Source organism: Taudactylus pleione, unplaced genomic scaffold (genome assembly GCF_031769625.1).
Source record: "Taudactylus pleione unplaced genomic scaffold, aTauple2 ptg000199l, whole genome shotgun sequence".
Lineage (NCBI taxonomy): Eukaryota > Metazoa > Chordata > Amphibia > Anura > Myobatrachidae > Taudactylus > Taudactylus pleione.
Window position 1 is genome coordinate 2789959 of NW_028284601.1, and position 26332 is coordinate 2816290.

General features: G+C 41.0%; 1 protein-coding gene across 6 annotated transcripts in view; it reads right to left on the bottom strand.

Moving 5' to 3' along the window:
- ACP7 (acid phosphatase 7, tartrate resistant (putative)) overlaps positions 1-26332 on the bottom strand; it is an 81289-nt gene that overhangs the window by 54161 nt on the left and 796 nt on the right. Inside the window, exons 2-4 of one of the 6 annotated variants that reach the window (XM_088477149.1) lie at positions 20924-21082; positions 16362-16462; positions 14861-15064 (exon numbers count right to left, since the gene is read on the bottom strand). In XM_088477149.1, coding sequence (XP_088333275.1) covers positions 14861-15064; positions 16362-16461 — 304 coding nt within the window. In that variant the 5' untranslated portion in view covers position 16462; positions 20924-21082. Of the gene's footprint in view, positions 1-14860; positions 15065-16361; positions 16467-20919; positions 21083-26332 lie in introns of all 6 variants that reach the window. The other 5 variants (XM_088477153.1, XM_088477148.1, XM_088477150.1 and 2 more) reach the window with 5 other exon arrangements.

The window sequence follows — 26332 nt, forward strand, 5'->3', positions numbered from 1 at the left end:
CCTAATCTTACTCTAACCACAGCCTCACCCTAACAATAACCCTAACCTTATTCTAACCACAGCCTAACCCTAACAATAACACTAATCTTATTCTAATCACAGCCTAACCCTAACAATAACCCTAATCTTACTCTAACCACAGCCTAACCCTAACAATAACCCTAACCTTACCCTAACCACAGCCTAACCCTAATCTTACCCTAACCACAGCCTAACCCTAGCAATAACCCTAATCTTACTCTAACCAAAGCCTAACCCTAACAATAACCCTAACCACAGCCTAACCCTAATAATAACCCTAACCTTACCCTAACCACAGCCTTACCCTAATAATAACCCTAATCTTACTCTAACCACAGCCTAACCCTAACAATAACCCTAACTTTATTCTAACCACAGCCTAGCCCTAAAAATAACCCTAACCTTACCCTAACCACAGCCTAACCCTAATAATAACCCTAACCTTACCCTAACCACAGCCTAACCCTAATCTTACCCTAACCACAGCCTAACCCTAGCAATAACCCTAATCTTACTCTAACCACAGCCTAACCCTAACAATAACCCTAACCTTACCCTAACCACAGCCTAACCCTAATAATAACCCTAACCTTACCCTAACCACAGCCTTACCCTAATAATAACCCTAATCTTACTCTAACCACAGCCTAACATTAACAATAACCCTAACTTTATTCTAACCACAGCCTAGCCCTAAAAATAACCCTAATCTTACTCTAACCACAGCCTCACCCTAACAATAACCCTAACCTTATTCTAACCACAGCCTAACCCTAACAATAACACTAATCTTATTCTAATCACAGCCTAACCCTAACAATAACCCTAATCTTACTCTAACCACAGCCTAACCCTAACAATAACCCTAACCTTACCCTAACCACAGCCTAACCCTAATCTTACCCTAACCACAGCCTAACCCTAGCAATAACCCTAATCTTACTCTAACCAAAGCCTAACCCTAACAATAACCCTAACCACAGCCTAACCCTAATAATAACCCTAACCTTACCCTAACCACAGCCTTACCCTAATAATAACCCTAATCTTACTCTAACCACAGCCTAACCCTAACAATAACCCTAACTTTATTCTAACCACAGCCTAGCCGTAAAAATAACCCTAACCTTACCCTAACCACAGCCTAACCCTAATAATAACCCTAACCTTACCCTAACCACAGCCTAACCCTAACAATAACCCTAACCTTACCCTAACCACAGCCTAACCCTAATAATAACCCTAATCTTACCCTAACCACAGCCTAACCCTAACAATAACCCTAACCTTACCCTAACCACAGCCTAACAATAACCCTAATCTTACTCTAACCACAGCCTAACCCTAACCCTACCCTAACCACAGCCTAACCCTAACAATAACCCTAATCTTACTCTAACCACAGCCTAACCCTAACAATAACCCTAACCTTACCCTAACCACAGCCTAACCCTAATCTTACCCTAACCACAGCCTAACCCTAATAATAACCCTAATCTTACCCTAACCACAGCCTAACAATAACCCTAATCTTACTCTAACCACAGCCTAACCCTAACAATAACCCTAATCTTACTCTAACCACAGCCTAACCCTAACAATAACCCTAATCTTACTCTAAAAAACAGCCTAAACGTCACAATAACCCTAATCTTACTCTAACCACAGCCTAAACGTCACAATAACACTAATCTTACTCTAACCACAGCCTAACCCTAACAATAACCCTAATCTTACTCTAACCACAGCCTAACCCTAACAATAACCCTAATCTTATTCTAACCACAGCCTAACCCTAACAATAACACTAATCTTATTCTAATCACAGCCTAACCCTAACAATAACCCTAATCTTACTCTAACCACAGCCTAACCCTAACAATAACCCTAACCTTACCCTAACCACAGCCTAACCCTAATCTTACCCTAACCACAGCCTAACCCTAGCAATAACCCTAATCTTACTCTAACCACAGCCTAACCCTAACAATAACCCTAACCTTACCCTAACCACAGCCTAACCCTAATAATAACCCTAACCTTACCCTAACCACAGCCTTACCCTAATAATAACCCTAATCTTACTCTAACCACAGCCTAACCCTAACAATAACCCTAACTTTATTCTAACCACAGCCTAGCCCTAAAAATAACCCTAATCTTACTCTAACCACAGCCTCACCCTAACAATAACCCTAACCTTATTCTAACCACAGCCTAACCCTAACAATAACACTAATCTTATTCTAATCACAGCCTAACCCTAACAATAACCCTAATCTTACTCTAACCACAGCCTAACCCTAACAATAACCCTAACCTTACCCTAACCACAGCCTAACCCTAATCTTACCCTAACCACAGCCTAACCCTAGCAATAACCCTAATCTTACCCTAACCACAGCCTAACCCTAATAATAACCCTAACCTTACCCTAACCACAGCCTTACCCTAATAATAACACTAATCTTCCTCTAACCACAGCCTAACCCTAACAATAACCCTAACTTTATTCTAACCACAGCCTAGCCCTAAAAATAACCCTAACCTTACCCTAACCACAGCCTAACCCTAATAATAACCCTAACCTTACCCTAACCACAGCCTAACCCTAACAATAACCCTAACCTTACCCTAACCACAGCCTAACCCTAATAATAACCCTAATCTTACCCTAACCACAGCCTAACCCTAACAATAACCCTAACCTTACCCTAACCACAGCCTAACCCTAACAATAACCCTAATCTTACTCTAACCACAGCCTAACCCTAACAATAACCCTAATCTTACTCTAAAAAACAGCCTAAACGTCACAATAACCCTAATCTTACTCTAACCACAGCCTAAACGTCACAATAACACTAATCTTACTCTAACCACAGCCTAACCCTAACAATAACCCTAATCTTACTCTAACCACAGCCTAACCCTAACAATAACCCTAATCTTATTCTAACCACAGCCTAACCCTAACAATAACACTAATCTTATTCTAATCACAGCCTAACCCTAACAATAACCCTAATCTTACTCTAACCACAGCCTAACCCTAACAATAACCCTAACCTTACCCTAACCACAGCCTAACCCTAATCTTACCCTAACCACAGCCTAACCCTAGCAATAACCCTAATCTTACTCTAACCACAGCCTAACCCTAATAATAACCCTAACCTTACCCTAACCACAGCCTTACCCTAATAATAACCCTAATCTTACCCTAACCACAGCCTAACCCTAGCAATAACCCTAATCTTACTCTAACCACAGCCTAACCCTAACAATAACCCTAACCTTACCCTAACCACAGCCTAACCCTAATCTTACCCTAACCACAGCCTAACCCTAATCTTACCCTAACCACAGCCTAACCCTAGCAATAACCCTAATCTTACTCTAACCACAGCCTAACCCTAATAATAACCCTAACCTTACCCTAACCACAGCCTTACCCTAATAATAACCCTAATCTTACTCTAACCACAGCCTAACCCTAACAATAACCCTAACTTTATTCTAACCACAGCCTAGCCCTAAAAATAACCCTAATCTTACTCTAACCACAGCCTCACCCTAACAATAACCCTAACCTTATTCTAACCACAGCCTAACCCTAACAATAACACTAATCTTATTCTAATCACAGCCTAACCCTAACAATAACCCTAATCTTACTCTAACCACAGCCTAACCCTAACAATAACCCTAACCTTACCCTAACCACAGCCTAACCCTAATCTTACCCTAACCACAGCCTAACCCTAGCAATAACCCTAATCTTACTCTAACCACAGCCTAACCCTAACAATAACCCTAACCTTACCCTAACCACAGCCTAACCCTAATAATAACCCTAACCTTACCCTAACCACAGCCTTACCCTAATAATAACCCTAATCTTACTCTAACCACAGCCTAACCCTAACAATAACCCTAACTTTATTCTAACCACAGCCTAGCCCTAAAAATAACCCTAACCTTACCCTAACCACAGCCTAACCCTAATAATAACCCTAACCTTACCCTAACCACAGCCTAACCCTAACAATAACCCTAACCTTACCCTAACCACAGCCTAACCCTAATAATAACCCTAATCTTACCCTAACCACAGCCTAACCCTAACAATAACCCTAACCTTACCCTAACCACAGCCTAACAATAACCCTAATCTTACTCTAACCACAGCCTAACCCTAACAATAACCCTAACCCTACCCTAACCACAGCCTAACCCTAACAATAACCCTAATCTTACTCTAACCACAGCCTAACCCTAACAATAACCCTAACCTTACCCTAACCACAGCCTAACCCTAATCTTACCCTAACCACAGCCTAACCCTAATAATAACCCTAATCTTACCCTAACCACAGCCTAACAATAACCCTAATCTTACTCTAACCACAGCCTAACCCTAACAATAACCCTAATCTTACTCTAACCACAGCCTAACCCTAACAATAACCCTAATCTTACTCTAAAAAACAGCCTAAACGTCACAATAACCCTAATCTTACTCTAACCACAGCCTAAATGTCACAATAACACTAATCTTACTCTAACCACAGCCTAACCCTAACAATAACCCTAATCTTACTCTAACCACAGCCTAACCCTAACAATAACCCTAATCTTATTCTAACCACAGCCTAACCCTAACAATAACACTAATCTTATTCTAATCACAGCCTAACCCTAACAATAACCCTAATCTTACTCTAACCACAGCCTAACCCTAACAATAACCCTAACCTTACCCTAACCACAGCCTAACCCTAATCTTACCCTAACCACAGCCTAACCCTAGCAATAACCCTAATCTTACTCTAACCACAGCCTAACCCTAACAATAACCCTAACCTTACCCTAACCACAGCCTAACCCTAATAATAACCCTAACCTTACCCTAACCACAGCCTTACCCTAATAATAACCCTAATCTTACTCTAACCACAGCCTAACCCTAACAATAACCCTAACTTTATTCTAACCACAGCCTAGCCCTAAAAATAACCCTAATCTTACTCTAACCACAGCCTCACCCTAACAATAACCCTAACCTTATTCTAACCACAGCCTAACCCTAACAATAACACTAATCTTATTCTAATCACAGCCTAACCCTAACAATAACCCTAATCTTACTCTAACCACAGCCTAACCCTAACAATAACCCTAACCTTACCCTAACCACAGCCTAACCCTAATCTTACCCTAACCACAGCCTAACCCTAGCAATAACCCTAATCTTACTCTAACCACAGCCTAACCCTAACAATAACCCTAACCTTACCCTAACCACAGCCTAACCCTAATAATAACCCTAACCTTACCCTAACCACAGCCTTACCCTAATAATAACCCTAATCTTCCTCTAACCACAGCCTAACCCTAACAATAACCCTAACTTTATTCTAACCACAGCCTAGCCCTAAAAATAACCCTAACCTTACCCTAACCACAGCCTAACCCTAATAATAACCCTAACCTTACCCTAACCACAGCCTAACCCTAACAATAACCCTAACCTTACCCTAACCACAGCCTAACCCTAATAATAACCCTAATCTTACCCTAACCACAGCCTAACCCTAACAATAACCCTAATCTTACTCTAACCACAGCCTAACCCTAACAATAACCCTAATCTTACTCTAACCACAGCCTAACCCTAACAATAACCCTAATCTTACTCTAAAAAACAGCCTAAACGTCACAATAACCCTAATCTTACTCTAACCACAGCCTAAACGTCACAATAACACTAATCTTACCCTAACCACAGCCTAACCCTAATAATAACCCTAACCTTACCCTAAGCACAGCCTAACCCTAACAATATCCCTAATCTTACTCTAACCACAGCCTAACCCTAACAATAACCCTAATCTTATTCTAACCACAGCCTAACCCTAACAATAACACTAATCTTATTCTAATCACAGCCTAACCCTAACAATAACCCTAATCTTACTCTAACCACAGCCTAACCCTAACAATAACCCTAACCTTACCCTAACCACAGCCTAACCCTAATCTTACCCTAACCACAGCCTAACCCTAGCAATAACCCTAATCTTACTCTAACCACAGCCTAACCCTAATAATAACCCTAACCTTACCCTAACCACAGCCTTACCCTAATAATAACCCTAATCTTACCCTAACCACAGCCTAACCCTAGCAATAACCCTAATCTTACTCTAACCACAGCCTAACCCTAACAATAACCCTAACCTTACCCTAACCACAGCCTAACCCTAATCTTACCCTAACCACAGCCTAACCCTAATCTTACCCTAACCACAGCCTAACCCTAGCAATAACCCTAATCTTACTCTAACCACAGCCTAACCCTAATAATAACCCTAACCTTACCCTAACCACAGCCTTACCCTAATAATAACCCTAATCTTACTCTAACCACAGCCTAACCCTAACAATAACCCTAACTTTATTCTAACCACAGCCTAGCCCTAAAAATAACCCTAATCTTACTCTAACCACAGCCTCACCCTAACAATAACCCTAACCTTATTCTAACCACAGCCTAACCCTAACAATAACACTAATCTTATTCTAATCACAGCCTAACCCTAACAATAACCCTAATCTTACTCTAACCACAGCCTAACCCTAACAATAACCCTAACCTTACCCTAACCACAGCCTAACCCTAATCTTACCCTAACCACAGCCTAACCCTAGCAATAACCCTAATCTTACTCTAACCACAGCCTAACCCTAACAATAACCCTAACCTTACCCTAACCACAGCCTAACCCTAATAATAACCCTAACCTTACCCTAACCACAGCCTTACCCTAATAATAACCCTAATCTTACTCTAACCACAGCCTAACCCTAACAATAACCCTAACTTTATTCTAACCACAGCCTAGCCCTAAAAATAACCCTAACCTTACCCTAACCACAGCCTAACCCTAATAATAACCCTAACCTTACCCTAACCACAGCCTAACCCTAACAATAACCCTAACCTTACCCTAACCACAGCCTAACCCTAATAATAACCCTAATCTTACCCTAACCACAGCCTAACCCTAACAATAACCCTAACCTTACCCTAACCACAGCCTAACAATAACCCTAATCTTACTCTAACCACAGCCTAACCCTAACAATAACCCTAACCCTACCCTAACCACAGCCTAACCCTAACAATAACCCTAATCTTACTCTAACCACAGCCTAACCCTAACAATAACCCTAACCTTACCCTAACCACAGCCTAACCCTAATCTTACCCTAACCACAGCCTAACCCTAATAATAACCCTAATCTTACCCTAACCACAGCCTAACAATAACCCTAATCTTACTCTAACCACAGCCTAACCCTAACAATAACCCTAATCTTACTCTAACCACAGCCTAACCCTAACAATAACCCTAATCTTACTCTAAAAAACAGCCTAAACGTCACAATAACCCTAATCTTACTCTAACCACAGCCTAAATGTCACAATAACACTAATCTTACTCTAACCACAGCCTAACCCTAACAATAACCCTAATCTTACTCTAACCACAGCCTAACCCTAACAATAACCCTAATCTTATTCTAACCACAGCCTAACCCTAACAATAACACTAATCTTATTCTAATCACAGCCTAACCCTAACAATAACCCTAATCTTACTCTAACCACAGCCTAACCCTAACAATAACCCTAACCTTACCCTAACCACAGCCTAACCCTAATCTTACCCTAACCACAGCCTAACCCTAGCAATAACCCTAATCTTACTCTAACCACAGCCTAACCCTAACAATAACCCTAACCTTACCCTAACCACAGCCTAACCCTAATAATAACCCTAACCTTACCCTAACCACAGCCTTACCCTAATAATAACCCTAATCTTACTCTAACCACAGCCTAACCCTAACAATAACCCTAACTTTATTCTAACCACAGCCTAGCCCTAAAAATAACCCTAATCTTACTCTAACCACAGCCTCACCCTAACAATAACCCTAACCTTATTCTAACCACAGCCTAACCCTAACAATAACACTAATCTTATTCTAATCACAGCCTAACCCTAACAATAACCCTAATCTTACTCTAACCACAGCCTAACCCTAACAATAACCCTAACCTTACCCTAACCACAGCCTAACCCTAATCTTACCCTAACCACAGCCTAACCCTAGCAATAACCCTAATCTTACTCTAACCACAGCCTAACCCTAACAATAACCCTAACCTTACCCTAACCACAGCCTAACCCTAATAATAACCCTAACCTTACCCTAACCACAGCCTTACCCTAATAATAACCCTAATCTTCCTCTAACCACAGCCTAACCCTAACAATAACCCTAACTTTATTCTAACCACAGCCTAGCCCTAAAAATAACCCTAACCTTACCCTAACCACAGCCTAACCCTAATAATAACCCTAACCTTACCCTAACCACAGCCTAACCCTAACAATAACCCTAACCTTACCCTAACCACAGCCTAACCCTAATAATAACCCTAATCTTACCCTAACCACAGCCTAACCCTAACAATAACCCTAATCTTACTCTAACCACAGCCTAACCCTAACAATAACCCTAATCTTACTCTAACCACAGCCTAACCCTAACAATAACCCTAATCTTACTCTAAAAAACAGCCTAAACGTCACAATAACCCTAATCTTACTCTAACCACAGCCTAAACGTCACAATAACACTAATCTTACCCTAACCACAGCCTAACCCTAATAATAACCCTAACCTTACCCTAAGCACAGCCTAACCCTAACAATATCCCTAACCTTACCCTAACCACAGCCTAACCCTAATAATAACCCTAATCTTACCCTAACCACAGCCTAACCCTAACAATAACCCTAACCTTACCCTAACCACAGCCTAACAATAACCCTAATCTTACTCTAACCACAGCCTAACCCTAACAATAACCCTAACCCTACCCTAACCACAGCCTAACCCTAACAATAACCCTAATCTTACTCTAACCACAGCCTAACCCTAACAATAACCCTAACCTTACCCTAACCACAGCCTAACCCTAATCTTACCCTAACCACAGCCTAACCCTAATAATAACCCTAATCTTACCCTAACCACAGCCTAACAATAACCCTAATCTTACTCTAACCACAGCCTAACCCTAACAATAACCCTAATCTTACTCTAACCACAGCCTAACCCTAACAATAACCCTAATCTTACTCTAAAAAACAGCCTAAACGTCACAATAACCCTAATCTTACTCTAACCACAGCCTAAACGTCACAATAACACTAATCTTACTCTAACCACAGCCTAACCCTAACAATAACCCTAATCTTACTCTAACCACAGCCTAACCCTAACAATAACCCTAATCTTATTCTAACCACAGCCTAACCCTAACAATAACACTAATCTTATTCTAATCACAGCCTAACCCTAACAATAACCCTAATCTTACTCTAACCACAGCCTAACCCTAACAATAACCCTAACCTTACCCTAACCACAGCCTAACCCTAATCTTACCCTAACCACAGCCTAACCCTAGCAATAACCCTAATCTTACTCTAACCACAGTCTAACCCTAACAATAACCCTAACCTTACCCTAACCACAGCCTAACCCTTATAATAACCCTAACCTTACCCTAACCACAGCCTTACCCTAATAATAACCCTAATCTTACTCTAACCACAGCCTAACCCTAACAATAACCCTAACTTTATTCTAACCACAGCCTAGCCCTAAAAATAACCCTAATCTTACTCTAACCACAGCCTCACCCTAACAATAACCCTAACCTTATTCTAACCACAGCCTAACCCTAACAATAACACTAATCTTATTCTAATCACAGCCTAACCCTAACAATAACCCTAATCTTACTCTAACCACAGCCTAACCCTAACAATATCCCTAACCTTACCCTAACCACAGCCTAACCCTAATCTTACTCTAACCACAGCCTAACCCTAACAATAACCCTAACCTTACCCTAACCACAGCCTAACCCTAATAATAACCCTAACCTTACCCTAACCACAGCCTTACCCTAACAATAACCCTAACCTTACCCTAACCACAGCCTAACCCTAACAATAACCCTAATCTTACTCTAACCACAACCTAACCCTAACAATATCCCTAACCTTACCCTAACCACAGCCTAACCCTAATCTTACTCTAACCACAGCCTAACCCTAATAATAACCCTAACCTTACCCTAACCACAGCCTAACCCTAACAATAACCCTAATCTTACTCTAACCACAGCCTAACCCTAACAATAACCCTAATCTTACTCTAACCACAGCCTAACCCTAACAATAACCCTAATCTTACTCTAAAAAACAGCCTAAACGTCACAATAACCCTAATCTTACTCTAACCACAGCCTAAACGTCACAATAACACTAATCTTACTCTAACCACAGCCTAACCCTAACAATAACCCTAATCTTACTCTAACCACAGCCTAACAATAACCCTAATCTTACTCTAACCACAGCCTAACCCTAACAATAACACTAATCTTATTCTAATCACAGCCTAACCCAAACAATAACCCTAATCTTACTCTAACCACAGCCTAACCCTAACAATATCCCTAACCTTACCCTAACCACAGCCTAACCCTAATCTTACTCTAACCACAGCCTAACCCTAACAATAACCCTAACCTTACTCTAACCACAGCCTAACGTTAATAATAACCCTAACCTTACCCTAACCACAGCCTTACCCTAACAATAACCCTAACCTTACCCTAACCACAGCCTAACCCTAACAATAACCCTAATCTTACTCTAACCACAGCCTAACCCTAACAATATCCCTAACCTTACCCTAACCACAGCCTAACCCTAATCTTACTCTATCCACAGCCTAACCCTAATAATAACCCTAACCTTACCCTAACCACAGCCTAACCCTAACAATAACCCTAATCTTACTCTAACCACAGCCTAACCCTAACAATAACCCTAATCTTATTCTAACCACAGCCTAACCCTAACCGTAACCCTAATCTTACTCTAACCACAGCCTAACCCTAACAATAACCCTAATCTTACCCTAACCACAGCCTAACCCTAATCTTACTCTAACCACAGCCTAACCCTAACAATAACCCTAATCTTACTCTAACCACAGCCTAAACGTCACAATAACCCTAATCTTACTCTAACCACAGCCTAAACGTCACAATAACACTAATCTTACTCTAACCACAGCCTAACCCTAACAATAACCCTAATCTTACTCTAACCACAGCCTAACCCTAACAATAACCCTAATCTTACTCTAACCACAGCCTAACCCTAACAATAACACTAATCTTATTCTAATCACAGCCTAACCCTAACAATAACCCTAATCTTACCCTAACCACAGCCTAACCCTAATCTTACTCTAACCACAGCCTAACCCTAACAATAACCCTAACCTTACCCTAACCACAGCCTAACCCTAATAATAACCCTAACCTTACCCTAACCACAGCCTTACCCTAACAATAACCCTAACCTTACCCTAACCACAGCCTAACCCTAACAATAACCCTAATCTTACTCTAACCACAGCCTAACCCTAACAATATCCCTAACCTTACCCTAACCACAGCCTAACCCTAATCTTACTCTAACCACAGCCTAACCCTAATAATAACCCTAACCTTACCCTAACCACAGCCTAACCCTAACAATAACCCTAATCTTACTCTAACCACAGCCTAACCCTAACAATAACCCTAATCTTACTCTAACCACAGCCTAACCCTAACAATAACCCTAATCTTACTCTAAAAAACAGCCTAAACGTCACAATAACCCTAATCTTACTCTAACCACAGCCTAAACGTCACAATAACACTAATCTTACCCTAACCACAGCCTAACCCTAATAATAACCCTAACCTTACCCTAACCACAGCCTAACCCTAACAATAACCCTAACCTTACCCTAACCACAGCCTAACCCTAATAATAACCCTAATCTTACCCTAGCCACAGCCTAACCCTAACAATAACCCTAACCTTACCCTAACCACAGCCTAACAATAACCCTAATCTTACTCTAACCACAGCCTAACCCTAACAATAACCCTAACCCTACCCTAACCACAGCCTAACCCTAACAATAACCCTAATCTTACTCTAACCACAGCCTAACCCTAACAATAACCCTAACCTTACCCTAACCACAGCCTAACCCTAATCTTACCCTAACCACAGCCTAACCCTAATAATAACCCTAATCTTACCCTAACCACAGCCTAACAATAACCCTAATCTTACTCTAACCACAGCCTAACCCTAACAATAACCCTAATCTTACTCTAACCACAGCCTAACCCTAACAATAACCCTAATCTTACTCTAAAAAACAGCCTAAACGTCACAATAACCCTAATCTTACTCTAACCACAGCCTAAACGTCACAATAACACTAATCTTACTCTAACCACAGCCTAACCCTAACAATAACCCTAATCTTACCCTAACCACAGCCTAACCCTAATAATAACCCTAACCTTACCCTAACCACAGCCTTACCCTAACAATAACCCTAACCTTACCCTAACCACAGCCTAACCCTAACAATAACCCTAATCTTACTCTAACCACAGCCTAACCCTAACAATATCCCTAACCTTACCCTAACCACAGCCTAACCCTAATCTTACTCTAACCACAGCCTAACCCTAATAATAACCCTAACCTTACCCTAACCACAGCCTAACCCTAACAATAACCCTAATCTTACTCTAACCACAGCCTAACCCTAACAATAACCCTAATCTTACTCTAACCACAGCCTAACCCTAACAATAACCCTAATCTTACTCTAACCACAGCCTAACCCTAACAATAACCCTAACTTTATTCTAACCACAGCCTAGCCCTAAAAATAACCCTAACCTTACCCTAACCACAGCCTAACCCTAATAATAACCCTAACCTTACCCTAACCACAGCCTAACCCTAACAATAACCCTTACCTTACCCTAACCACAGCCTAACCCTAATAATAACCCTAATCTTACCCTAACCACAGCCTAACCCTAACAATAACCCTAACCTTACCCTTACCACAGCCTAACAATAACCCTAATCTTACTCTAACCACAGCCTAACCCTAACAATAACCCTAATCTTACTCTAAAAAACAGCCTAAACGTCACAATAACCCTAATCTTACTCTAACCACAGCCTAAACGTCACAATAACACTAATCTTACTCTAACCACAGCCTAACCCTAACAATAACCCTAATCTTACTCTAACCACAGCCTAACCCTAACAATAACCTTAATCTTACTCTAACCACAGCCTAACCCTAACAATAACACTAATCTTATTCTAATCACAGCCTAACCCTAACAATAACCCTAATCTTACCCTAACCACAGCCTAACCCTAATCTTACTCTAACCACAGCCTAACCCTAACAATAACCCTAACCTTACCCTAACCACAGCCTAACCCTAATAATAACCCTAACCTTACCCTAACCACAGCCTAACCCTAACAATAACCCTAATCTTACTCTAACCACAGCCTAACCCTAACAATAACCCTAATCTTACTCTAACCACAGCCTAACCCTAACAATAACCCTAATCTTACTCTAACCACAGCCTAACCCTAACAATAACACTAATCTTATTCTAATCACAGCCTAACCCTAACAATAACCCTAATCTTACTCTAACCACAGCCTAACCCTAACAATAACCCTAATCTTACTCTAACCACAGCCTAACCCTAACAATAACCCTAATCTTACTCTAACCACAGCCTAACCCTAACAATAACCCTAACCTTACCCTAACCACAGCCTAACCCTAATAATAACCCTAACCTTACCCTAACCACAGCCTAACCCTAACAATAACCCTAACCTTACCCTAACCACAGCCTAACCCTAATAATAACCCTAACCTTACCCTAACCACAGCCTAACCCTAACAATAACCCTAATCTTACTCTAACCACAGCCTAACCCTAACAATAACCCTAATCTTACTCTAACCACAGCCTAACCCTAACAATAACCCTTACCATACCCTAACCCTAACAATTACCTGTAAAGTGCAATGGAATATGCTGCGCTATATAAGTAGCTGTTAATGTCAACATAATGTCCACATCGACATTGTGAACGTTGACTTCCAGACCATGTAGACGTTATGGCTACATCTCCCCAATGTTCACTTACTCTTATGAGATATATAACACACTAGTTAAAAGCCCGTCATTCCGTCAAAATGATGGAAAAAAAATATCAGTACGATCATTTGCAAACATGTTGGCGCCATCTACTGGCCGCTGGTGCACAAAACACCTGAATTCCCCCCCCCCCCCCCCCCATAGAGGTGAGGAGCAGCGTTAGCCTCCTAGATATATAGATAAGGGGGGAGGGGTTATGATTAATGGAGTTAAAATTAAAAGTCTCAGACCAAACGCTAGCAAACTGTTGCAACACAAATGGATGGCGGATTGGCGGCATGATCTAGTCTATGCGCATAATAGAAAATTGCTTCACTTGCTCAAAATAAAACACATAGGGGTCTATGTACTAAGCAGTGTTAGGAGACAGAGTGAAAAGTGATAAGGAAGTGATAAGGTGCCAGCCAATCAGCTCCCAACTGTCATTTTTCAAACACAGCCTGTGAGATGACAGTTGGGAGCTGATTGGCTGGCACCTTATCACTTTTCACTCTGTCTCCTAACACTGCTTAGTTAATAGACCCCATAGTATTTGAGCACCATGGAATAAAATATGACAGAGAATTAGTAGAGCGATAGAGCAGTTTATCCTGAGCGGGTCTCACCATATCTCTGGCCAGGATTCAGGCTTTCCAGAATAACCCGATGAATAAACATCTTTCTGCGCATCGAGCCGCCATCCACAAACATGGTGCTGTTCCCGTAAGCAGTGAGGTTAAAGGAGAGGGGTCCTGGCTGGGGACTAAACTCTACTACAGAGGGCGTCCAGCTGAAGGTCGTCCATGTCACAGTCATAGACCCTGGGAGACCTGGGCAGGAATAAACAGATCACCGCAGATATCACAGTGTGACCCATCCATGTAAATGCACAGTCACTTGCTTATTCGGTTTCTATGAAAGCAAACTGCACAAAAGGATGAAAACTCATTACAGAAAAATACTTTAAGGTTCACTTTCCATATTTACAAAGTGCCAAATGCTGTAATGCAGGATCTTACTATTGCCGTGATAAGCTGCAATAAGAAATTATAATTATCGGAAACAATTGTGGATATTTGATAAATATACCCCCTATGGTCTATGGGCCTGATTCAGACCCGCTCGCGAGCGCATAGCGCTCGCAAGTGGGTCGATGGTGGCCCAGTGCGCATGCGCAGCGTGCACAAAGTGCGTGCGCGAACCCCGGAGCGAGTGAGACCTTCACTCGCTCCGGAGCTCGCAGCAAAACGGGGCGGCTGTCGATGTTGATTGACAGCTCGCCCCGTTTTGTAAGCGGGTAGGGGGGGTGGCTGCACAAATGGAGGCGTTCCCGAAGGAATGCCTGCCGTTTGAGGGTGGCCCTACTAACATCACTCGTGATGTCAGTAGTGGACTTACGGCTCTATTAGAGCAGGAAGTCCACTTGGCATTGCGAGTGCTGAGACCCTACCACAAGGGTCTCCTCGCAATGCTGATGGTCGCGATAATCGCGACCATCGCCAGGCCGCTCGCACAAGCTGTGGGTGGTCACCCACAGCTGTGCGAGCGGCCTGGAGGCCGGGACAAAAAAATATAGGGACGCCCTGATTCAGAGCGAGCGCACGCAAATAGCTTGCGCCTCTGAATCAGGCCCTATGTACTAAGCCTTGGAGAGAGATAAAGTGGACGGAGATAAAGTACCAACCAATCAGCACCTTACTGTCATTTTTCAAACACAGCCTGTAAAGTGACAGGAGCTGATTGGTTGGTACTTTATCTCTGTCCACTTTATCTCTCTCCAAGGCTTAGTACATAGACCCCTGAGTGTGCTATCACAGAGTAGTAGCAGCATAGTAGCAGAATGGTCAGGTACCCTTTTACTTGTTATAGCCCCACATGAATACAGTATGTGCTGTTTGCAGCCCTGAGCGGTAGACAAATGTCTAGTTACATCACTGGACTGAGGAACTGGAACGCGGTGGTTTCCACCGTGGTGACATGTGGGAGTGAAATGTACCTGAGAACAGATGGCCTGGTCCCAGCATTTTGTGACGTTTCTCAGTACTGCTAAACTTACCATTGCATGAGAGCATGACACGACACATGGTCACAGGCACTGGCCAGGCACACGGAGTAGCTGGAATTTACCTGTGTATGACAGGTGCACCTGTTCAGGTTGGTACCAGGCAATGTTAGCGGAGGTCACACAGGGGATGATCACACATAGGAGAAGACTAATCTTCCACATGCTGCCTGAGAGAAACAGATGTTATATGACACAATAATCAGACATCAGTGTGTAATAATATTTATAATTAATACATTTACTTCTACATTTCATTACTTTGACTTTCCTTTATCGGTGTCTGCTATCATCTGTTTTTGAATTTTTTTTTCTTCCATAAATAAGGATTTCTGATAGGAAATCTAACACTTCCCTAAGTGATGTAATTAGCGAATGCTATATAGAGGACTCACACTTCCCTAAGTGATGTAATTAGCGAATGCTATATAGAGGACTCACACTTCCCTAAGTGATGTAATTAGCGAATGCTATATAGAGGACTCACACTTCCCTAAGTGATGTAATTAGCGAATGCTATATAGAGGACTCACACTTCCCTAAGTGATGTAATTAGCGAATGCTATATAGAGGACTCACACTTCCCTAAGTGATGTAATTAGCGAATGCTATATAGAGGACTCACACTTCCCTAAGTGATGTAATTAGCGAATGCTATATAGAGGACTCACACTTCCCTAAGTGATGTAATTAGCGAATGCTATATAGAGGACTCACACTTCCCTAAGTGATGTAATTAGCGAATGCTATATAGAGGACTCACACTTCCCTAAGTGATGTAATTAGCGAATGCTATATAGAGGACTCACACTTCCCTAAGTGATGTAATTAGCGAATGCTATATAGAGGACACACACTTCCCTAAGTGATGTAATTAGCGAATGCTATATAGAGGACACACACTTCCCTAAGTGATGTAATTAGCGAATGCTATATAGAGGACTCACACTTCCCTAAGTGATGTAATTAGCGAATGCTATATAGAGGACACACACTTCCCTAAGTGATGTAATTAGCGAATGCTATATAGAGGACTCACACTTCCCTAAGTGATGTAATTAGCGAATGCTATATAGAGGACTCACACTTCCCTAAGTGATGTAATTAGCGAATGCTATATAGAGGACTCACACTTCCCTAAGTGATGTAATTAGCGAATGCTATATAGAGGACTCACACTTCCCTAAGTGATGTAATTAGCGAATGCTATATAGAGGACTCACACTTCCCTAAGTGATGTAATTAGCGAATGCTATATAGAGGACTCACACTTCCCTAAGTGATGTAATTAGCGAATGCTATATAGAGGACTCACACTTCCCTAAGTGATGTAATTAGCGAATGCTATATAGAGGACACACACTTCCCTAAGTGATGTAATTAGCGAATGCTATATAGAGGACTCACACTTCCCTAAGTGATGTAATTAGCGAATGCTATATAGAGGACTCACACTTCCCTAAGTGATGTAATTAGCGAATGCTATATAGAGGACACACACTTCCCTAAGTGATGTAATTAGCGAATGCTATATAGAGGACACACACTTCCCTAAGTGATGTAATTAGCGAATGCTATATAGAGGACTCACACTTCCCTAAGTGATGTAATTAGCGAATGCTATATAGAGGACACACACTTCCCTAAGTGATGTAATTAGCGAATGCTATATAGAGGACTCACACTTCCCTAAGTGATGTAATTAGCGAATGCTATATAGAGGACACACACTTCCCTAAGTGATGTAATTAGCGAATGCTATATAGAGGACTCACACTTCCCTAAGTGATGTAATTAGCGAATGCTATATAGAGGACTCACACTTCCCTAAGTGATGTAATTAGCGAATGCTATATAGAGGACTCACACTTCCCTAAGTGATGTAATTAGCGAATGCTATATAGAGGACTCACACTTCCCTAAGTGATGTAATTAGCGAATGCTATATAGAGGACACACACTTCCCTAAGTGATGTAATTAGCGAATGCTATATAGAGGACTCACACTTCCCTAAGTGATGTAATTAGCGAATGCTATATAGAGGACTCACACTTCCCTAAGTGATGTAATTAGCGAATGCTATATAGAGGACACACACTTCCCTAAGTGATGTAATTAGCGAATGCTATATAGAGGACACACACTTCCCTAAGTGATGTAATTAGCGAATGCTATATAGAGGACTCACACTTCCCTAAGTGATGTAATTAGCGAATGCTATATAGAGGACACACACTTCCCTAAGTGATGTAATTAGCGAATGCTATATAGAGGACTCACACTTCCCTAAGTGATGTAATTAGCGAATGCTATATAGAGGACACACACTTCCCTAAGTGATGTAATTAGCGAATGCTATATAGAGGACTCACACTTCCCTAAGTGATGTAATTAGCGAATGCTATATAGAGGACTCACACTTCCCTAAGTGATGTAATTAGCGAATGCTATATAGAGGACACACACTTCCCTAAGTGATGTAATTAGCGAATGCTATATAGAGGACTCACACTTCCCTAAGTGATGTAATTAGCGAATGCTATATAGAGGACTCACACTTCTGACCCAGCGCTGGTTGTTTTTTCTGCGAGGAGGTGTCAGGGTCATCACACATCAACTGATCCAAGTTTTAATGATTTTGCTATATTCTACCTTAAGTCTCTGAATTTTTATTGCACTATTTATACTAAATGGGAAATCAGAACTGACTACAAATCCTGAAATTGGAGTTATAAGTGTTTAAAAATTGCAAAAATACACAATTTTGTGCATTCATGAGCATACAAAAACCCAATTTTCTCAGGATTAAGATATTTTAAAATGACAAAAATAATTCTGTTCAGGACATAATTTAATGTATCGGCACAGACACAGACATTTAAAAACAAATTTCCAACAAAAGCAACATATGGTTCAAAATTTTTCAAAAACGTTGTGTTTATTTCTTGATGCTTTAAGATGGTCCATACCAAATTTCAATTTGAGATCTTAATGGCCGCGATTCAATTCAATGCAATGATGAATAGCCCCAGGAGGGAGCTCCCAAAGCTATTCAATTCACCGTGATGTTTGGTCGGGCTAAAGGATTTCTTCTTACACCCTCCAGGGACGCGAGGAGAAATCCAACAAAAGTGCCATGTTTTCCGGCTTAGCGTGGCGCTTTAGTCGGAGAATGCCGGTTCTCGTGACTAAACACCCAGGTTAAGTTTTGAACTGACCTTCTCCTAATTAACAGTGCGCTGGCTATTCAATATCGCATTGAATTTAATCGCGGCCATTGGCATCTTATATTTTATTTACCAATTTTTATTTATAGTAACATGTAGAAATTTCTGATTTTGCAGTCAGATTTCAAAAATAGGAAAAAAAATTAGTTTTAATTTTAGGAATGATTACTTGCTCAATCATGGCAGCGTATTTTTGTTTATTTCAGAAATTGGTTTAATTAATTGTCTTATACCTTGAAGACTGCAACATTTAATGGTGCATTACAGAGAATAAGTAGTTAAGATTTTTTTTTTTGCTTGGAAATTGAAAAAAATGTAATTATCTATTATTTGGGTAATATTATAACTCATCAGAGTGAATTCTTTTGACAAATTTTAAAGCAGGAAGATCCAGAAGTCTGGTGTCTGTAGGGAGTTGGTCTTGTATGTATTGACAATCCAGTTATTTGGAAAAGGGAACATGTAGGCCATCAGATTCTATTATAGTCTAGATCTAGAATATCGAAATAAAACAATATGGTCGGTTGCTATGGGCAACATTACTAATTTTTCCATTTCCCTAGTGAAAGTACATGGTAAGGTAATTTGCATTGGATCATATGACATGGAATGACCTGTCAGCAGAGCCCCTTCCCTATCGGTATGGCAATCCGATTGGCTGTCTTGGCTTTATTGCATTGTGATTGCCCAATCACAATGCAATAAAGAAGGGGTGCAATGATAAGTACGACAAAGAGCTTATTAGGCATAACAGAGATAGACAAACAAAGGGGAATTCAATTACAGATATCGACATGGTGTCCTGCCGACAACGCCAGTTTTTCCCAGGACTCCATGGAGATGAGAGAGAAAACTTGCGATGTTGGCAGTACCGTATGTGCCCTATATACACTTCCCACACAACTGAATTTCCCCCATAAAGGAATAGGCTCAATTTTACTATGAACCCCCGATCATGAGAATAAGTAAAAATCATACAGCTGAGCGATATTCAGCTCCCTGGGAATACTGGCCCAGAGCAGTAAATTGTAATTTACTAACCGCAGCCTAACCCTAACACTAACATGGACTATAGATATTGTGCCCAGGGCCGCCATCAGGAGGGGACTGCCGGGACTCTAGTACCGGGCCCGGAGACAGAGGGCGCCCAGCTGACAGCGGCGAAGAATGCACCGGGCAGCTGGCAGTGGCCAGGGCAGGGAGAAAGCATCAGCGCTGTGGCATTTCAATGTAGTACGTACTGGAGCCAGCCGTGAGCTGTGATTGGCTCGCGGAACGGCAGCCAATACACAATAAAAATAATAAAAAACTTGCGCTCCAAATCCACTGGTGCTGCACTGACGGCGAGGATGGTCACCAACACCCTCTAATCAATCACAATCAAAAATACAGTACTTGCAGTCAGTTGCGCTCCTCTGGTGTAGGGAGAATACCAAATTCCAATACTTTTTTGCTAGTAGAAAAGGTCTCAAGGAATACTCCTACAACATTTCCAACTTAATCCGCCTTTTCAAGATGGAACCATTTCTTCAACAGGGTATATACATATTCTTATTACCTCAAAAAGAAGGTATAGGCCAAGAATAGTGAAGCACAGTTTATTCAATTAAATACAATTAAAAAATAATACAATCCATCAGCAAAGCAGCGTACCAGAAAGTGTGGGGTGTAGATCAACACACACCCAGAATAGCAAAAAATTATCTTACAGTATAACAGTCACCTCCCGGGTAAATAGGTTCTGCGATTCCCCTCGGTCACCTTCCTCCACACAATGTCACCTAGTAATATGCTGCTCTTTATATGGACTCACAACCAACGCGTTTCTGCTCCCTCCGAGCCTTTATCAAGGTGTGAGTATTACACTTCCCTTCACTGCAATATATACCCTGCACCAAATCCCCATTGGTTAATTAACCCTTCTATCCAATCTATCTCTAATTTCCATATACCAATACAGCAGTATTAATACATTGTTATCCCTTTATTTCTGAAGATACAATCCTTACAACGATATCTATTTATCCTCCGAAATTAATGTTAGAATGTCATATACAGTCGCGTGCGTTCCATTCAGTGGAACGCACGTTACTTCCGGTTCCGGGTTCCACATAGAGATCTGTTTATAATCACAGAGTCAATAGTCGGAAATCCCACTCTCCACAGTGGGTGCACCATTTAATCTTAATGGAACACACACCGCTAATAATCCCTGAATCTTCCGATCATGGCTCAGACGTGTTTGTCCCGGCGTGCGTTCCAAAGAATGGAGCACACGATACTTCCGTTTACATGTCCCTATCGGCACTTAGACCTCCAGACCTGTTTGTAGATAGCCGCACCACTCCGGGTACTTTTACTCTATAGTACCTTTCATCACGTGATACCATATCTCAATATTCGGCAGTCTACTACCAATATTACATAGTTTTAAACAGATCATTACTCATAAAATCCGGGAGATATAAAACAACTGTCTGGTGTAATTTCTTTTGATTTTCCTCATATACACCATTCCTTATTAATACAGTAGTATGATATGGCTTATATAAATATACATAAATACACATAAAATATATAAATAATCCAAAAGATTAAAAATATAAAAAATATAATAATGGTACCAATAATCTTCATAAAAACCATGTTAATTCAAAGTCAAAGTTTAACCCTTTAGGAGCCATGGATCCCACTTCATAGATCCATCTCATTTCCGCCTGAGCCAAACTTAAATCAATTTTTTTCTTTCGCCAGTGACTTTGAACCAACTGTATACCAATAACGTTCTTTAACCCTTTACAACATCTATTATGGCTTTCTCTAAATTGGTTTGAAAGTGAATTGTTATCCACTCCATTTTTGATGTTGCGCAAATGTTCGGCCCACCTGTCTTTTAGTGGCCTAGATGTGCGGCCTATATACTGTAATCCGCACTCACATTCAATTAAATAAACGCAAATTTTGGTATTACATGTAATAAAATCGTTAATACGATAAATTTTATTATTAGTGGAGGATTTAAATTCCTCTGTTTTGCTTATTTGTGAACAATGGTTCCGTCACATTAAGCACATGCCACACCTAAAAAAACCTTTAGTTTTAACTCTCCCTGATCTTTTAGGTGGGATGGCACTTTTCACTATTTTATTCTTCAAATTTCTAGCTTTCCTATACACAAACTGCAGTTTTTGTGGTATAACTGAATGTAGTAAAGGGTCTCTGGTCAAAAGGTGCCAATGTTTCCCAATTATACCTTCCATCTCCTTATATTGTTTACTATATGTCGTAATAAAGGGTAATTTAGTGTCATCGTATTTACTACTATTTTTCTCCTTGGGTTTCAACAAATCAACTCTATCTTTGTTAAGTCTGTAATATAATTTTTTAATACTTGCTCTTAATAACCTTTAGATACAAACTTCTTCTTTAAATTTTCGGCTTGATCTTTAAACACTGTGATATTTGTACAATTCCTACGAACTCTCTGTATTTGCCCTTTTGGGAAATTTCTTATCCACCCTGGATGGTGGTTACTTCTGGTTGATAGATAAGAGTTACTGTCCGTTGGTTTGAAGTATTACTTTGTTTTCAATATACCCTCCTCGATATATATAGTTAAATCAAGGAAATTAACCTCCTTGTTACTGATTTGGAATGTGAGGTTAATATTAAAATTATTTACATTCTGTTTATACGCTTTACTACCTAAGATAGGTACTCCTCCTTGTTTTTGTTTTAATATTTTTTTTAAATATCTTTCAGATGTTTTAATTTCTATAATAATCCTGTTTCCCTTCCTTACACCCCCACCCTCCCCCATCTTCCCCTCCATGCCCTATTTTCTTTTAATTTTGTTTACATATATAGATCTATATTGTATTTTCTTTATATATTTGAAAATGTGTCTCATTGTTGAGGCTATTTGCACTCATGCCTGTTTATATGCTCAGTCTGTTTATTTATATGAGCGCTTTAAATAAAGAATTAAAAAAAAATATATATATTTACATTTAACTTCTTACAAAAAATCTCCAATTCTGCCTCACTCCCATCCCAAATAAAAATAATATCATCTATAAAAGGTACCAAATTTGAATATTCTTTAAAAATTCATTATTTTTCCATACGTTTTGATCCTCCCATAGGCCCATAAATATATTTGCATATGAAGGGGCAAATCGTGTATCCATAGCAGTTCCTTTACATTGTTGAGAAAATTTCCCGTTATACCAAAAAACATTATTATTAAGAATAAAATTAATGCCATATAAAATAAATGAGATCGTCTTCTCCTCCAGATCACTTCTACTCAAATAATTTTCCACCACCTCTATGCCTTTTAAGTGGTCTATAACAGTATATAAACTGCTTACATCCGCGGTAACTAAAATAAACTCTTCCCACATAATCGGGTTCAATTTATCTAGAACATCCATACTGTCTTTAATGTGGGATTTTATTTTCATAACCTCTGGCTGAAGAAAATAATCAATGAAGTGCGATGAGTCGGCTGTAATACAGCCCGTTCCAGCCACAATCGGTCGCCCAGGGGGGTTAGTTTGATCCTTATGGATTTTTGGCAGAACATAGAAGACTGGCAAACTTGGATCCTCTATATACATATACTTCTCTTCTTTTTCCGAAATCACCCCTTCCATTTTATATTTACATAACAGATTTTTTAAATCTTTTTCAATCCGTTCACTGGGGTTACTTCGTAACATAACATAGGTCTCTCTATCTTCCAATTGCCATAGTATTTCTTTTTCATAGTTCTCTTTGTCCATAATAATTATACTCCCCCCCTTATCCGCTGGCTTTATTATGATCTCACTATTTTTACTCAAGTTTGAAATGGCTTCCCTTTCTTTTTTACTAATGTTTTGTGATTTTTCCCATTTGGGTTTAATTTTTTCCATATCTGCTATAACAGCTTTATTAAAGCTTTCCACGAAACAGCCCCTACTGAAGGTGGGATTGAACGTAGATTTAGGTTTAAAAGGGTCCCTGTTTAAGGTGGTTTCTCCTTTCTGACTAAGGAAGTATCTTTTCAAAGATAACTTCCTTGTAAATTTTTGAATGTCCAGGAACGTCTCGAATTTATTTAATTTATCGGGAGCAAACTTCAATCCTTTTTTTATGACTGCATTCTCTTCATTGGAGAGTACATGTTTACTGAAATTGAAGATTTTTGTTTCTTCTATTTCATTGATCTGTTTTGTCTCTGTATTAGTAGCTCTCTTCTTAATATTCCTCGAGACTCCCCTCCCCCTTTTTCCCCTTTTGATTAACTTTCTTTTAAAAACTAAAATATTCTGGATTTCCTCCTGTTCCGTCCTAAAAAATCATCCTCATCTAGTATTTCATATCTATTCCTAGTACTGATGGGGTGATAATCATTTGTTTCTGAATTGATATGCCATTCATCTTTTACAAAAAATTCCTCTCTTCTTGGCACACTCCTATTAGTGTCCCTTCGGTCTTTTTCTCCTATCCATCTATTATTCCAGTAATGTCTATACGGTCTTTCATTTCTGGGATTGTATTTTTGTCTATATTTGTCTCTGTTTTCTCCTGTATGATATCTATTTCTATATTTCACCTGGGTACCCGCTCGTCTATATTTGCCGCTCCCGATTGGCTGCCGTTCTGCGAGCTGTGATTGGCCGTGACCGGCTGCGTAGTTCAAATGCTGCAGCGGGGCGGATGCTGGCAGACGGCTTCAGTCCGACTCCATAGTTGAATTCCACAGCGCTGATGCTCTTTCTTTCTCCCTGCCACCCAATGCATTCCTCGTCACAGCTAGCCGGGCCCAATCTCTCTCAGGGCAGGAGAACGCAGGTATATTGACCCTGCCCTGTGCCCCCCCTTCTCTTGTCCAGCCAGCACTGTTCCCCCCAGTCCAGCTAGACAGTCTTTCCTGCATCCAGCCCCCCATTCAGCCAGCCAGCCTTCCCTGCCTTGCCCCTCCCCCCTCCCCCAGTCCAGCCAGTCTTCCCTGCACCCCCCTTCCTAGTCCAGTCAGCCAACCTGTCTTCCCTGCGCCCCATCCCCATGTCCAGCCAGCCTGCCTGTCTTCTCTGTCCCTCCCCTACTGCCCTTTGCCCCCCTAGACCAACCAGCCTTCCTTGCCCTTTGCCACCCCAGTCCACCCTTCCCAGCCCAGTACCCCCCCTTGTCCAGTGTTCCCTGCCCTGTGCCATCCCCCACTCCCACTCCCATACCTAGCCATCCCTGGTTTATGCACCAATTGAGGCAAAACCCCTGCTATAGCTCCACCCACATTATCCACCACTCTGCCCAACTCTGCCTTATACCTGGGGGGTTTGGGGGGGGCCCTGCCTATTTTGTTAGTACCGGGCCCCAGAATTTATGATGGCAGCCCTGATTGTGCCTGTCAACATACACAATGTTAACATTATGTCCATGTCGACAATCAGACCATGTAGACATTCTGGTGTCGTAAAACTGTAATGACTGCATACTCCCCCGTTACCTCCCACAAACAGTCCCTGACTGTCAATCACACTGCGGCCAAATCCTCACTGTGACCGCCGATGGTACTGAAACTAGACGCATGCGCAGCGCAACTCAGACGCATGGGCAGACCACCGCACAATGCCCGTTACCCCTTTGTGGTGCCGCCTACTAATACAAACATTAATGACACCGCTGACGATGTGGACACAACACAGATCAGGTCTTCCTATCGTGTAATGACACACGGGCGACCAAACTGCAGCAAGTGAAACATTAACAGTAGCAAATGGCAGAGCAAAGGTTCCTTCCTATTTGCAGCAGGCACCTG